The sequence below is a fragment of the Nothoprocta perdicaria genome, unplaced genomic scaffold (genome assembly GCF_003342845.1).
Source record: "Nothoprocta perdicaria isolate Ctin4 unplaced genomic scaffold, notPer1 scaffold_3, whole genome shotgun sequence".
NCBI classification, from domain to species: Eukaryota; Metazoa; Chordata; class Aves; order Tinamiformes; family Tinamidae; genus Nothoprocta; species Nothoprocta perdicaria.
In genome coordinates this window covers 11,232,096-11,245,518 of record NW_020455532.1, presented here as the reverse complement: position 1 = coordinate 11,245,518, position 13,423 = coordinate 11,232,096, and the positions used below count along the sequence as shown (strand labels likewise).

Genomic DNA, 13,423 nt, shown 5'->3' with positions numbered 1-13,423 from the left:
AGAAACAGAAGAGAAAGAGAAAGAGGAGAAAAAGAGAGAGAGGAGAAAGAGAGAGAGAGAGAAAGAGAAGAAAGAGAGAGAAAGAGAAAGAGAAAGAGAGAGAGAGAAGAGAAAGAGAGAGAAAAAAGAGGAGATAGGAGATAGAAAATGATGAATAAAAGAAGAAATGCGAAATGGCAGAGGTTACAGAAGGCGGAGGTGTTGATGTGAGTTGATGAAGGATAAGACAGAAAGATGGTAAAATGCAGAGGAAGATGAGGAGGAATGAGAGGACGGTGGAGGCTAATGGGAGAAAAGATAATGACATGTTGACAGCTAGAAGAATAGAAGATAAAGAAAGGTGAAGGTGAAGCCGGATGAGGATGGAAGTGATGGGATGCGGAATGAAGGAGGAACAGATGAGACAAGGGGATGATAAGATATGGACAAGAATAAGGAAGCAGTGGGATACAGTGGGTAGAGCAGGAACAGAGGAGGAAGGGATGGATGTGAGTGATGGAGGAGCAGTGGAGGGAGAGATGGGATGTGGTGGGCAATGGAGGAGCACAAGGAGGAGGGAAGGATGTGGAGGCAATGGAAGAGCACAGGAGGGAAAGATGGGATGTGGTAGGACATGCACAGGAGGGAGAGAGGAATGTAGTGGGCAATGCAGAAGCAGGACAGAGAGAGATGGGACATAGTGAGTAATGGAGGAACAAAGGAAGGAGGGATGACAGAGAGGATGGAGTGATGAGACAAGTGACAGATGACCACACAAAAAGGAGGGATGGAATGTGCTGGGCATTGGAGAAGAGAGTGGAGGAATGGGACCTTGTGGGTGATGGAGCAGCAGGGGAAGGACAAAGAATGTGGTGAGTGATGGAGGAGCAAAAAAGGAGGGACGTGATGTGGTGGGCAATGGAGGAGGAGAAGATGGAGGGACAGGAGGTAGTGGGTCATGGAGAAGCAGAGGTAGGAGGCAGAGAAGATGGTGATACAGGAGCACAAGAAGAAGGGATGGGTCACAGTGATAATGGAGGAGCAGGTCAGGGAGGCAATGGGACATTGGCAAGAAGGAAGGAGCACAGGAAGGAGTGACAGGAGGTGTTGGGTGATGAAGAGGAGGGAACAAAGAATGGGAGATGCTGGTTGATGGAGAAGAAGGAGGGATACAGACATGGTGGACCACAGAGGAGCAGGGCAGGGAGGGCTGAGATGCAATGAGCTAGGGAAGAGCATAGGAGGGATGGGTGAGGATGGGTCATGGAAGATCACAGGAGGGAGGGATCAAATGCAATCACAAAGAAGGGTTGAGAAAGGAAATGAATTAGTCCAACTCCCTTGCTCAAGCAAGGATGGGTCGTAGTGGGTGATGGAGGAACACAGGAACGATGGGAGACAGGGGGCAACAGAGGATGGGAAGAAGGAGGGATGAACTGTGGTGGGTGGATGACAGCAGGAGGAAGGGTTGGGTAGTGAGAGGGAATAGTAGGAAGGGATAGGATGTTGTGAGCAATAGAGGAAGAGAGGATGGAGAGATGTGAAGTGGTGGGTGACGGAAGAGGAAAGCAGGGAGGGATGGGATGTGGTGGGTGATGAAAGAGCACAGGAGAGAAGGGAGGTGGTGGATGATGGAAAAACTCAGAAAGGAGAAATGGGAAGTAGTGGTGATAGAGGAAGAGAAAAGAGAGATGGGAGGTGGTGGGAAATGATTGGAAGGGGGGTAGAGGGTGATGAAGAACCACAGGAAGGAAGGATGGAAAGTGGGAGTTGGAGGAACAGAGAAAGGAGGGATGGGACATGGTGTGTCACGGTGGGTGGAGGAGCAGTTCAGGGAGGGATGGGACACGGCAAGCAAGCGAGGAGCACAGGAAGGAGCGATAGGCGGTGGTGGGAGGTGGAGAACCTGGCAGAGGACTGGTTTAACCTACTGAGCTTGGAGGCAGCTTGGATCTGCCAGCGGTGAGGGTCAAACGGGCAGCGATGGGGATGGAGATGCAGTAAGAGATGGGAACAGGCAGTGCTGGGTGAGCAGCTGGGTGGGATGGGACGGGGATGGCACCCAGAGGTGCAAAAGGACACAGAGGAGCAGTGCCAGGAGTGCTGTGCAGGGTGGCGGCGCCTGGGGACGCAACATGGAGAGCTGTGGGCAAGGACAGGGAGCCCGGCGGGTGGCACGGTGCAGCCCTATGAGCAGAGCAGAGGGGTCAGCACGTGGGGACGGCGATGGGGACAGCACAGGGACGAGGGGAGGCTGGGTGACACACCAGGCTGGGCAGGGGGGAAAGCCGGGGCCAAAGGGACGGGGCCACCATCTGTCACCCAACAGGCAGGGCCATGTGGGACGGGGCTGTCATCAGGGGCAGGAGGACCCTTCATGCGACCTGGCGCTGCACCCACGGGACCAGGGACCAGCCGGAGAGGGACGAGGACACCCAGGGCCCCGGCGGGCAGGACACCGGGTCCCGCCGTGGGCAGAGTAAGACAGAGCTGGCCGGTAGTACAAATAATTAAAAGGCAGTCGTAAAAATGAGAGAAACCACGTTGCAAAAGTAGAGAGTCCTTAAAAAAAAACAACAAAATAAAACAAAAACAGACCCAAACCAACCCGAGTTATCGATGAAAATGCTAAAAACCACCCCAAAAGGAACTATGTACAGCAGGAGGGATTGCCCGCGCTGGCCCCGGCCGCCTCCGTGCGAGGGGGGCTGCTGGTGAGGAGGGCAGCGCATCCCCCGGCGCTGCCGCGGGGCCACAAGGCAGTTTGTGCTGGGCGTCCCGCGCGATGCCGGTGGTGACGGCGGCTGCGACGTGGCAGTGGCAGCGTGCTCGCCTGCCGCGGGCACGGACAGGAGGGGGCAGCAGCTGCGGCTGCAGGAGCGCTGTTTCTGCAGCGCTGCGGGATGCAACGGCAGCGACGCACGGGGCCAAGAGTGCAGAGCCCCAGAGCAATGGGCAGGGTCCCCAGAGCAATGCACAGAGCCCCAGGGCACTGCACAGAGCCCCCGGGGCAATGCATAGACCCTCAGAGCAATGCACAGAGCTCCAGGGCAATGCACAGACCCTCAGAGCAATGCACAGAGCTCAAGGGCAATGCACAGAGCTCTTGGGGCGGTGCAGAGAGCCCAAGGACAATGCACAGAGCTCCCAGGGCACTGCACAGAGGTCCCAGGGCGATGCAGAGAGCCCCAGGACAATGCAGAGAGCCCCAGGGCAATGGACAGAGCTCCCGGGGTGATGCACAGAGCTCCAAGGCAATGCACAGACCCTCAGAACGATGCAGAGAGCCCTGGGGCAATGCACAGAGCCCCCCTGTAACATCCAGCCCCCTGCAGGCAGCTCCACATGGACATCCCGCTCCCTGGCCCCCGTTGCAGCCAGGGCAGAGCGGCTGCATCCCGCTCGTGCCTGAGGCAGCCTTGAAAGTAGGTCAGGCCTGTTGGAATCACCACCCTCCACCCGGGCTGCGAGGGAGCAGGGGCACCCAGCGCGGCGCCGGGAGTGCTGCGGGTGCGGATCATTCCCAGCGGGTGCCCTTCACCGCTCCGAAACGGAGCGGGGCAGGCGCCGACGGGAGCCGCACGCAGGTGCCCGGCTCCACCAGCACCTCCGGTGATGGCGAGGGCAGCCCGGACGCCCGTGCCGACCCGGCGCTCCCTCCGTAAGGCTTGTTTGTCGTGGCTACCGAGCGCTGCGTGGCTGCCAGCCCGCAACCCCACACCCCAAATGTTTTTCCCCCCCGGTTTCGCTCCGTTTTGTTACTTTTAAAATGCACTTGGCGTTACATTGCAGGCTGTCTGGAGATAGAGGGGGAGGAAAGGGGAGGGCTGTGTTAGCTGCAGCACTTGGATGAGCAAGTAATGGAAAGCGGCTCCAGGAAGGGAAGCGGGCGCCCTGCTGCTCCAGGGCTGTGGGAAACGCGCTGCCCGGCTGGGATCTGCAGGGCTGGAGCCAGAGGAGGAGACAGGACGAGCGGGGCCCCCGGGATCCTCCCCGCTGCTCCTTCCTGCGCGGGGAGGCGCGAGCGGCCGCGGGCTGATGCAACCGCGCGGCAAGCGGGGGCCGCGGCGGCGCTGCCGGCGCGCGGAGCCCGGGAGAGGGCGCCGAGCACGGCCGCCGCGCGCGCATGCGGCCGCTCCGCGCTCTGCCCGCCGGCCCTGCCGCTACCCACGCTGACGTGAACGGCGTCACTCGTGCTCCTCGGCGCCAGCGGCTCGCCCGGGAGCCTCGGCGGCCCGGCCCGAGCGCAACATCTGCTTCGTAAGCGTCCCCGCGGGCGAGGGAACGGCTAGGAGGCAGATGCGGGCGCTCCCAGCTCGGCTCGCGCGGCACGGCCGGGCGCGAAGGGCGCTCTCCGCGCAGCGCAGCGGAAAGGAGACGCTCGGCCTGGCGCCCTCCCTCTGCCCTCACTCACTGGAGGGCCCCGGCTTCTCCTCGGCCCGGCTGGGCTCGCACGGGTGCAGTTTGCACTTGGACGGCGAGTGGCGGACGGCGGAGCGGGACGGCCGGGCGAAGCACGACGTGAGGGACTGGGAGCTGCAGTCGCACGCCGTGTCCTGCAGAGACAAAACGGGGGCGGATTAGAGGGGCGGCACAGCTGGACAGGACGGAGTCTCCCAAGGGTGCTGCGGGAGACACCGGAGCACGGATGGGTCAGTGCACCCTGATCCTGCTCGGGGATCCTGCTGGCTGCTCAGAGAGACCCAAGGACCTGGCAGAGCAGAGCCCATGCTGTGGTTACCACCAGGCCATCCCTGCAAGGCACCGTCTGCCAACGCAGCCCATGTCTCGCTCTGGGCTTGCGGTACCATCCTCTGGGTCTCGGGCAGCATCCAGGCGCCTGCCCCGCTCTAGGATACCATGCTAGTCGGGACAAAGCAAGAGCCGTTACCTCGCCGGCTATAGCCGAGATGAGGTCCGGGTCCCGCAGGGTTGTGTCCTTACTCCCTTGGCCTGGGGCCGATGGTTTGGGGTCCTCACAGCTGCTCTGCTTGAGGACCTTCTTGTTCAAGATGCGGGAGATGTTTTCGGACTGGTGATAGGCGGCAGGGCTGGGGTGCTCCGCTTTCTTGCTGCCCTCCTCACCGACGGCCTCCTTCTTCTCGGCGGGGGCTGTGGGGCTCTGCGCCCGCCCGCAGACGTTCCTGAAGAACTCCTGCACAATGCCATACTTGGGGGCTTCGGGCTTGGCCCTGCTCTCTGGGCAGCCCGGTTTCCAGATGGACTCCGTGCTCCCGGAGTGCTCCACCACGCTGAACAAGCTGGACAAGCCGTCGTTGATGTTGCTGAGGACGGGGCTGTCCCTAGTCGTCGTGGAGCGGGCCCAGGCAGAGCCGTTCTGCTTGCTCTGGTGGAGGTTCCAGAGGCTCCTGTCCTTGGTGGCATCCAGCTTGGAGGAGGATCTTCTCTGGAGCTTTGGGGAGCCGTACTTCGGAGAGCAGCACGGCCGCTCAATCCTGGAGTGGACCTTATCCAGAGAGGAGGAGATCTGCTTGCTGCGCACAGACATGAGGGAGGAGCTGCGCGGGGACCAGCTCTTGCTGTGCAGGCTGCTCCGCGGCAGGTCCGTCTGCAGCCCCACGCTCACCATCTGGATGGTCTGTGTCCCTACGCTCGCCAGCCCCACCGTCTGGCTGGAGGTGCTTTTCACCTTCCTCTCCAGCGAGCTGGAGCGGATGGCCTGGCGCACGCAGTTGGTGATCTCCTTCATGTCATCGCTCATGTTGCCGGAGATCTCCAGGTCGTGCAGGGAGGACGGGAACCGCGGCACCGGGGGCACCGTGCTCTCCACGGCACCACCGTCCAGCAGCTCCCGGTGCTGCTTGGAGAAGTTGCACAGCCACTGGCTGTACGTGTTTTCAGCGCTGTCCGACTCCTCTGGCTCTTTCGGCTTGGCCATCGTGAACAAGAAACCAGGTTCAATCATAATCTTGCCCTCCTTGTTGTGGACCAGAGGCGCCTCCAGCCTTCGGACCACAGGGGGGCTGTAGTAGATGCGGATGCCCGTCTTGTCGGGTGCCGTGTAGCTCCTCTGCATCTGCTTCTGGGACGGGTCGTGCCCAGAGAGGTTGCTTGCACGAGAGTAGTCCCAAGAAGAGATGCCCAGCTTCTCTTTGGCCAGGCTGTCGGGGGCAGGTTGCTCAATATTCACATATGTACAGCTGGGGGGAGGGAGGCCGGTGCTGTCCCGGATGCTGTTGGGCAGCAGCTGTGGAGCCGGAGACGCCTTTTTGCCTCGGGAATGGTCGACCAGCCCCGGCGCACTCTTTCCAGGGAGATAGGGAGAACAGTCGAGCAAGCTTTCGAACTCTGACATGGAGGAAACGGACTTTGTGCTGGGGGGACAAAAGGGGACAAGGGTCACAAATGCCCAGCTGTGGCACTGGAGGGCAGGGTCTGTGCTGCTGCAGCCACTCAGCCCATCCCATTCCCCATGGGATCCCTCAGAGGTAACGGGGGCTCTTCCTCACAGGGAGGCCCCAGCGCAGCCCTGCAGCAGGGCCGTTGTCCCTCTCCCAACGCTGTCACTCATCTCCCCTTTGTCCCTGCACCCAGCCAGACCTGCAGACAACACGTGGGCACCTCTGCCCAGGCTCACGGAGCTGCCAAGCCCAAGGACATGCTGGCTCAGCTCCTTGCAGGCTGCTCCACACTCTGTGGAACAACCAGGCCCCTTCTGCACCACGCATGGTGCTCTCACCGTTTTAAGTTGGTTCCCATGGCGTCTGCTTCAGAGATTGTCTCTTTGTCTGTGATTTTTTCATTGAGAGCCTAGGAGGACAGGGAAGAAAGCCCTGGCATCAGCGCTCACAGGACCAAAACAGGCAGATGTGCTGAAACAGGGGCTGCACCCTGCTCTTCTCAACCCCTTCTTCAAGTTGTAGCACCTCCCGCTGTATCCTGCACCCTATACCCACGGCTACGAGGAGCTCCCGGTGCCCACAACTGTTGTAAATCATCTTTTTTTGTGCCCTGGGACCCAGCGAATCCTCCAGTGCGTGGGAAGGCAGGACGAGCTATCTCCTCTACCATCTTCTCCCCAATTCTTGGCACGTCTCTCGCAACCACAGCCAGCACAGCTCGCTGTTCAAGGCAGTGATTGTTTGGCCACCTGCCAGCTCCACCTGCCTCCCAGTGCGCAGCCGAGCACAGCAAAGCTCTGCACAGCAGCAGAACCAACACACAAGGCGCCTGTCCCAGCGCAGACGGGGTGGGCAGCACCCCAAAAAGCAGCCGTGGGGCCAGCCAGGGTGCCCTTGGCCACCCCTCGGCCCCTTTTGCCCACCTCTTTCCAGTTGCTGCCGTGCTTCTCCATTTCAGAGTGCTTCAAAGCCCAAGGGTTGGCTCCTTTCTGCAACTGGAGAACATGCCGGTCACTTGACACGCGCGAGGCACAGCTGGGTGCCTCTCCGGGCAAGCCAAGCAGTTGCCACCTGCCACTTGTGCATGCCCCAAGGCCAATTACATGCTCCTGGGGCACGCACAGGGGTTAAGCAGCAGGAGCTGGGGCGCGCGTGCCTATGCAGGAGATCCTGTACCTGGTTGATTTTGTTCTGCAGGTCCTTTGCTTGCTGCTCTGCCTGCTGCTGCTCTTCCTTGAACCGCGCCAGCAGCTCCACCTTCTCCTGGTTCCAGTTCTTCTCGCTGATCTGGAGCTGCTTGGTGAGGTCCATGACGGCACTGTAGGACTCGGCCAGGAGATGCTGGTGCTCCTCTCGCTCCCTCTTCAGCGCCACCTTCCAGTCCGGCAGCGCTCGCTCCGCGATCCCTTTGCCTGCCTTTGACTCCAGCTGTGGGGACAGGAGGACAAGCAGGTAAGTCTCCAGGACTGTCTCCATGCAGGGATTTCAGGGACTGTGCAATATGCTCGCTGCACCCAGGAGCGGATTGGGAAGGTTGGCAACAACATGTCCCTCATTCTGTCAAGGTTGATGTTCCAACAAAGGGGAACGCAAACTACTCAGAGGGACATGCATGGAAGAGGATAAGGGTCTTTCAAGGAGGTATTATGTGGAGACAGGGCCTGAACAACCAAGGGACATCTTTTTCTTTGCAGATACAGAGAAGTTGAATGTCCAAATGAGGAAGAACTTTCCTGTGAGAGTGACAGAGCCCTGGCACAGGCTGCCCAGGGAGGTTGTGGAGTCTCCTTCTCTGGAGATCTTCCAAACATGCCTGGATGCCACCCTGTGCCCCGTGCTCTGGGTGTCCCTGCTGGAGCAGAGGGACTGGACGAGATGATCTCTAGAGGTCCCTTCCAACCTCGACCATTCTGTGATCTGTGAAGATACCCCTGAGCTCCTCACAGCAGGGAGAGACTGCTCCCACCACAGAGCTGGGCTGACACCTGCAGCCATCCTGGGTACCAACTTCAGCTTCCTAAAGGCAGGACCTTGTGATGGCTGCAGAGGCAGCTGGCCAAGGCAACAGGCAAGTGCAGAGCCTCCACATCCTTCCACCTCTCTCACAGTAACTATGGAAAGGGATGGAGGATTTGAGTGGCCCTGGGGATGCTGCCTCCTTCAGCAGCACTGGGAAGCTGGGCTGGAGACCACGTCTTGCACGGCTGCCTTTGGGCTGTGTTACTGAGAGGTCTGGGGAGCTCTCCAGAGGACACATTCGAGCCCAGCCTGGCCCATCCTGCCACCGTGCCCACACCAGACGGGCTGGCAGATGGCTGGCCTGGCTGCACGTTGGCTGAACGCGCCTCCTGCTGCCAACCCTCGTCCCTCCTTGCAGCCTCGCAGCCCGTTCGGACCCACGCTGTGACCCACGGCCACGGGGAATGCACCAAGCCTCTCCCACCCCAGCCCAGCCCTGCGGAGCAGCGAAGCGCATCCCCACTCCAAGGGCATCCTCCTTACCTGCGCATCCTCCCTCCGAAGGCATCCTCCCTCTCAGCACATCCTCCCTCTGAGGGCATCCTCCCTCCGAGGGCATCCTCCTTCCCAGTGCATCCTCCCTCTGAGGGCATCCTCCTTCCCAGTGCATCCTCCCTCTGAGGGCATCCTCCTTCCCAGCGCGTTCTTCCTCCCAGCGTATCCTCCTTCCCAGTGCATCCTCCCTGTGAGGGCATCCTCCTTCCCAGCGCGTTCTCCCTCCCAGCGCATCCTCCTTCCCAGTGCATCCTCCCTCTGATGGCATCCTCCTTCCCAGCGCATCCTCCTTCCTCCCAGCGCATCCTCCCTCCCAGCGCATCCTTCCTCTGAGGACATCTTCCCTTCCTGTGCATCCTCCTTCCCAGCGCATCCTCCCTCCCAGCACATCCTGGCTCCACAGGCAGCTTTTCCAGGCAGCCTCGTTGCTATAGAAACTCATCCAGCAGAGCCGGCTGCTCAGGGCCACTCCCGCTGCGCCACCCACTCCTCCCTGCTCCCAGTCCCTGGGTGCCATGGAGCCCCGTCCGTCCTGCCGCGCGGGGCTCTTACTTGGGCGACGTGGCACTTGAGCTCGGCGCGCTCCATCTCCCAGGCGGCCTTGGCCTTGGTGAACTGCTGCTGCAGCTCGTGAGCGCCGCGGCGCTCCTCGCGCAGCTCCGTGCACAGCTCCTTCAGCACCACCTTCATGTCCGCCAGCGTCTTGACGCACTCGTGGGGCTGCCGGCACGGAGGGGACGCGTGGGTCAGCTCGGAGGGCGCTGGGCCCATGGATGGAGGGGACTGGCACCCACTGCGTCCCCCTGGAGCTGCGCCCCATGTGACCCAAAGAGCCTCCTCTCTTGTGGCTTGTGGCCACAAACTGAAGCATCAAAAGATCCACAGGAACTTAAGGAAAAAATTTTTATTGTGAAGGTGACAGAGCCCTGGAACAGGCTGCCCAGAGAGGTTGTGGAGTCTCCTTCTCCGGAGATCTTCAAAACCTGCTTGGATGCAGCCTGTGCCCCGTGCTCTAGGTGACCCTGTGTGTGCAGCTGGACTAGATGACCTCTGGAGGCCCCTTCCAACCTTCAGCATTCTATGATACTTTGATTCCTCCCATGTCCCCTTTCCAAGGGCTGTTGGGACACCCACGTGGCCAGGGCCACTCACGGGGCACGGGTGGGAAGACGTCCCCACACACGCACCTGGGGTGGTGGTGGTTGTGCAAAGGACCTGCCCGTCCCTGTGCGTCCCCCCTGGGGACCCCTGCTTACCGAGTTGGGGGTCCAGGCGTCTCCGGCGCACGTCTTGTTGTCTGCTTGCTGCTGCGGGGCGAGCTCCTCCTCCTCGATGAGCAGGTAGAGCTCCTTCATGCTGTTCACCTGCAAGGCATGTGGCCCGTGGGGCAGCTGAGCATGGTCCCTGCTCGGTGCCACACAGTCCTGCCCCACTGCAGCACACGGGGGCTCGGAGCAGCAGAGAGGAGCCCGGCACCGGCACAGACACAGAGCAGCTACAAGGCACAAACGTGGAGGTGGGCAGATCCCCAGGGATGCTGGGCAGCATGCAGAGGAAGAGCATTGGGATTCCCTGTCCCGCTGTGCCCGACCACCCCTTCCTGGGCAGCACGGAGGCCCCGCTGTCCACGGTACCTCCAGGAAGTCATCGCCCTCGCTGTGCACGATCTTGCCCTGGCGCCAGTGCTTGAGGAACCACTTGAGCTTCATGAAGAGCAGGAGGAAGTTCTGCTTGAACTGCTGGGACTCCTGCACCAGGAGGTTCTTCTCCTGGCTCCAGAACTTCTGCTCGAGCCGCCTCTGCAGGTTGAGGCTCTGCAGCTCAAACTCCCGCCTCAGGAGGGCTTTCTGGTGGTCTTCCTTCAGCTATGGGAGAGGCAACTGAGCAGCTGAGGTCTCAGCCCACCACCCACAACTGCTGCTGGGAGACATTACCTTGGGAAGGCCACTTGGTCAGGGATGATTTGCTGCCTCCCAAGGGTTTTGGCTGGCAAGGGTAGAGTCTGGAGTAAGGTCCCATATATTACGTCCCCAAAGCAGCTCACAAGGAGCTGCAGCCTCCTGACAGTGCTCTGATCCGAGGAAAGTGGGGCCTCTGAGACAGCCTCTTGGGGGGAAGGTTGCATTGCTGCCTGTCTCCGTGAAAGGAGAAGCTCCCTTGGCCTCTGTAGCCTTTGAGGATGGGATAAGCCAAGTGTCAACTGGAGTGACGGCTAAAGGGTTGGTGCTGGTGTTGGCATGGTCATGGCAGCTGGGACTTGTCTCTAGGGGTCATAGGGAGCCAGGGCTGCTGTCCGCTCACCTGGCAGATCTTCTGGGAGAAGTTGTCCACCTCGTCCTTCCTCAGCTGCCTCTCCTGGGAGAGCTGCTCCTGCAGGCCCCGCAGGCTCTCGTTGGCTTCCGCCAGCACCAGCTGCAGCTCCTTCATCTGCAACAGCAAGAGGGGCACGGTGGGTCCCCGCTCACCCTCCCAGCCCCTGTGTGGGGCCAGGAGGCCACAGCAGGTCAGCAGCAGACGTGTCTCACCCATCAGGCCTGCAGCGCAGAGCGGGCAGTGTCACACGCCTGCCTGCTTCCCAGCCAGGCCCACAGCTAAGGGTCGAATGAGGTGGCTCCCAGAGCAGCTTTTGAGCTTGAAGTGCTCAGGGAAAGATCCTGACTCATTCCTGCTGTCTGGAGCCAGGCTCTGAGCCTGGAGGGAGCTCCCCAGCCCAGGGACCCAAGGCCAGAGGGTCTGCAGCAGGTCCATCTCCCTCCACTTCGTGGAGAACTCATCCCATCCACACGGGAATGACCTGGGGGCCTGGCCTAGATAAAGTAGTGGAATTGAACTGCAAAGCCCCCAGCCTGACACAGCTGGGGCTGGAGCACCGGGGAATGGGCACTGGAGCTTTCCCTGAGGAGCCTGTTTAGTCCAAGATCCAGGGCCAGGGCTGCCTGAGGCCACGCAGGAGGACCAGGACACCCAGCACATGGTTATCTACTGCCTAGCAAGCCCACAGAAAATTATTTTTCTAATCAAAGCAGAGGAGACTCTGCTGGGTATAGCACTGACCACTAATGTATGGTGCTGGTAGCAGGCAATTTAATAGGCAGGTGGAACCTTCTCATCCTTAACCCAAAGATATCTCCAAAAACTTGTGCCCACAGCCACACTGGGGTCTGAAGGTTCGTCCCCAGCTCTTCTGCACACCAGCAGCACTGGACACTGTCTGTAAGAGGTGGATGCAGCTGGACTGGCTTAATTGGCAAAAGAGAAGGCTATGGGGTGACCTCTATCAGCCTGCAACTCCTCAGAAAAAAACCAAACTCTGCTCGGTAGTGCCAAGGGATAAATCAAGCAGCAACAGGCACAAGCTGTGGTTGGGAGGGTGAGGTCGGTCACCCCAGTGGCATTTTCAGTCCCTGTTGGGAACACAGACCTCAAAAGTCTGGAAGTCTTAGGGGCCTGGAACATCTGCCCTATGGGGAAAGGCTGAGGGAGCCAGGCCTGTTCAGCCTGGAGAAGAGGAGGCTGAGGGGGGACCTGATCAGTGTCTGTAAATACCTCAAGGGAGGCAGTGAGGAGGAGGGGGTGACCTCTTTTCAGTGGTAGACAGTAATAGGACTAGAGGAAATGGTCACAAGCTGAGGCACCAAAAGTTCCATAGGAGCTTAAGGAAACATTTCTAGACAGTGAGAGAGCCCTGGCACAGGCTGTCCAGGGAGGTTGTGGAGTCTCCTCCTTTGGAGATCTTCAAAACTCGCTTAGATGCAGCCCTGTGCCCTGTGCTCTGGGTGACCCTGCGTGTGCACGGGGTTGGACTAGATGACCTCTGCAGTCCCTTCCAACCTTAAGCTATAAACTATGAAAAGGACACTGAGGAAGCAATGTCCCTGCCAGCCCAGCCCAAGGAGATCTCGCTCCTCCCCATGGCATTGCTCTGTGCCCAGCTAGACCGTGACCGTCCCCGGCCACCCCAGGGGAGGCTGCTTCGTACCTCGGAGGCGTAGGAGTCGTTCTCATCAGGCCGGCAGGTTTTGTAGCTCCGGGGATGCGCAGTGCCGGTGTCCGTGTCCTTGGCGTGGGTGAGGCGGTAAGGGTCGGCGTCCCTAAAATCAGGCTGCTGCATGCGTGGGCAAGTTAATGAGAACAAACCAAAAGAGCGGGAAGAAAAGAAAGCCAGAAAACAAAACAATGGGTCTCCGAAACAGTAAAGAACTACAAGACGACAAAAAGGATGAGGAGGAGAAGGAGCTTCATCACCATGGCGGGAGACAATGCGGAAACCAAAAGGAAACACAGGATGAGGAGACACGTGGCCTGGGTTGTTCGGGGAGGGGGGGAAAAAAAGAGAGAGAGAGGGAAAAAATGTGCAAACACCAGTTACGGTGCCATGCAGTGACTGGGGGAGACCAGGAGCGGGGCGGGAGGGACTGGGGTCCGGCAGCATGCAGCAAAATAGAACTCTGAACAAGCGAGTGTGCTCCAGAGAGAGGCCTGGCCCCGGCACGGCACGAGGGCTCCTGCCAAAGCAGCAGCTGGGGCTTGCTTTCCCTCCCCTATGGGACGCACTTCCAGGCAGGTGA

General features: G+C 60.0%; 1 protein-coding gene across 2 annotated transcripts in view; it reads right to left on the bottom strand.

Moving 5' to 3' along the window:
* Nucleotides 1-4,133: 4,133 nt before the first annotated feature.
* The window catches only part of SOGA1 (suppressor of glucose, autophagy associated 1), a 28,867-nt gene continuing 19,577 nt past the window's right edge, over nucleotides 4,134-13,423 (bottom strand). The window contains exons 6-15 of one of the 2 annotated variants that reach the window (XM_026042197.1): nucleotides 12,835-12,960; nucleotides 11,157-11,282; nucleotides 10,490-10,720; nucleotides 10,112-10,219; nucleotides 9,408-9,575; nucleotides 7,518-7,769; nucleotides 7,265-7,336; nucleotides 6,680-6,750; nucleotides 4,871-6,314; nucleotides 4,134-4,535 (exon numbers count right to left, since the gene is read on the bottom strand). In XM_026042197.1, the coding sequence (XP_025897982.1) occupies nucleotides 4,386-4,535; nucleotides 4,871-6,314; nucleotides 6,680-6,750; nucleotides 7,265-7,336; nucleotides 7,518-7,769; nucleotides 9,408-9,575; nucleotides 10,112-10,219; nucleotides 10,490-10,720; nucleotides 11,157-11,282; nucleotides 12,835-12,960 (2,748 nt within the window). In that variant the 3' untranslated portion in view covers nucleotides 4,134-4,385. The remainder of the gene's footprint in view (nucleotides 4,536-4,870; nucleotides 6,315-6,679; nucleotides 6,751-7,264; nucleotides 7,337-7,517; nucleotides 7,770-9,407; nucleotides 9,576-10,111; nucleotides 10,220-10,489; nucleotides 10,721-11,156; nucleotides 11,283-12,834; nucleotides 12,961-13,423) is intronic. The other variant, XM_026042196.1, reaches the window with a different exon arrangement.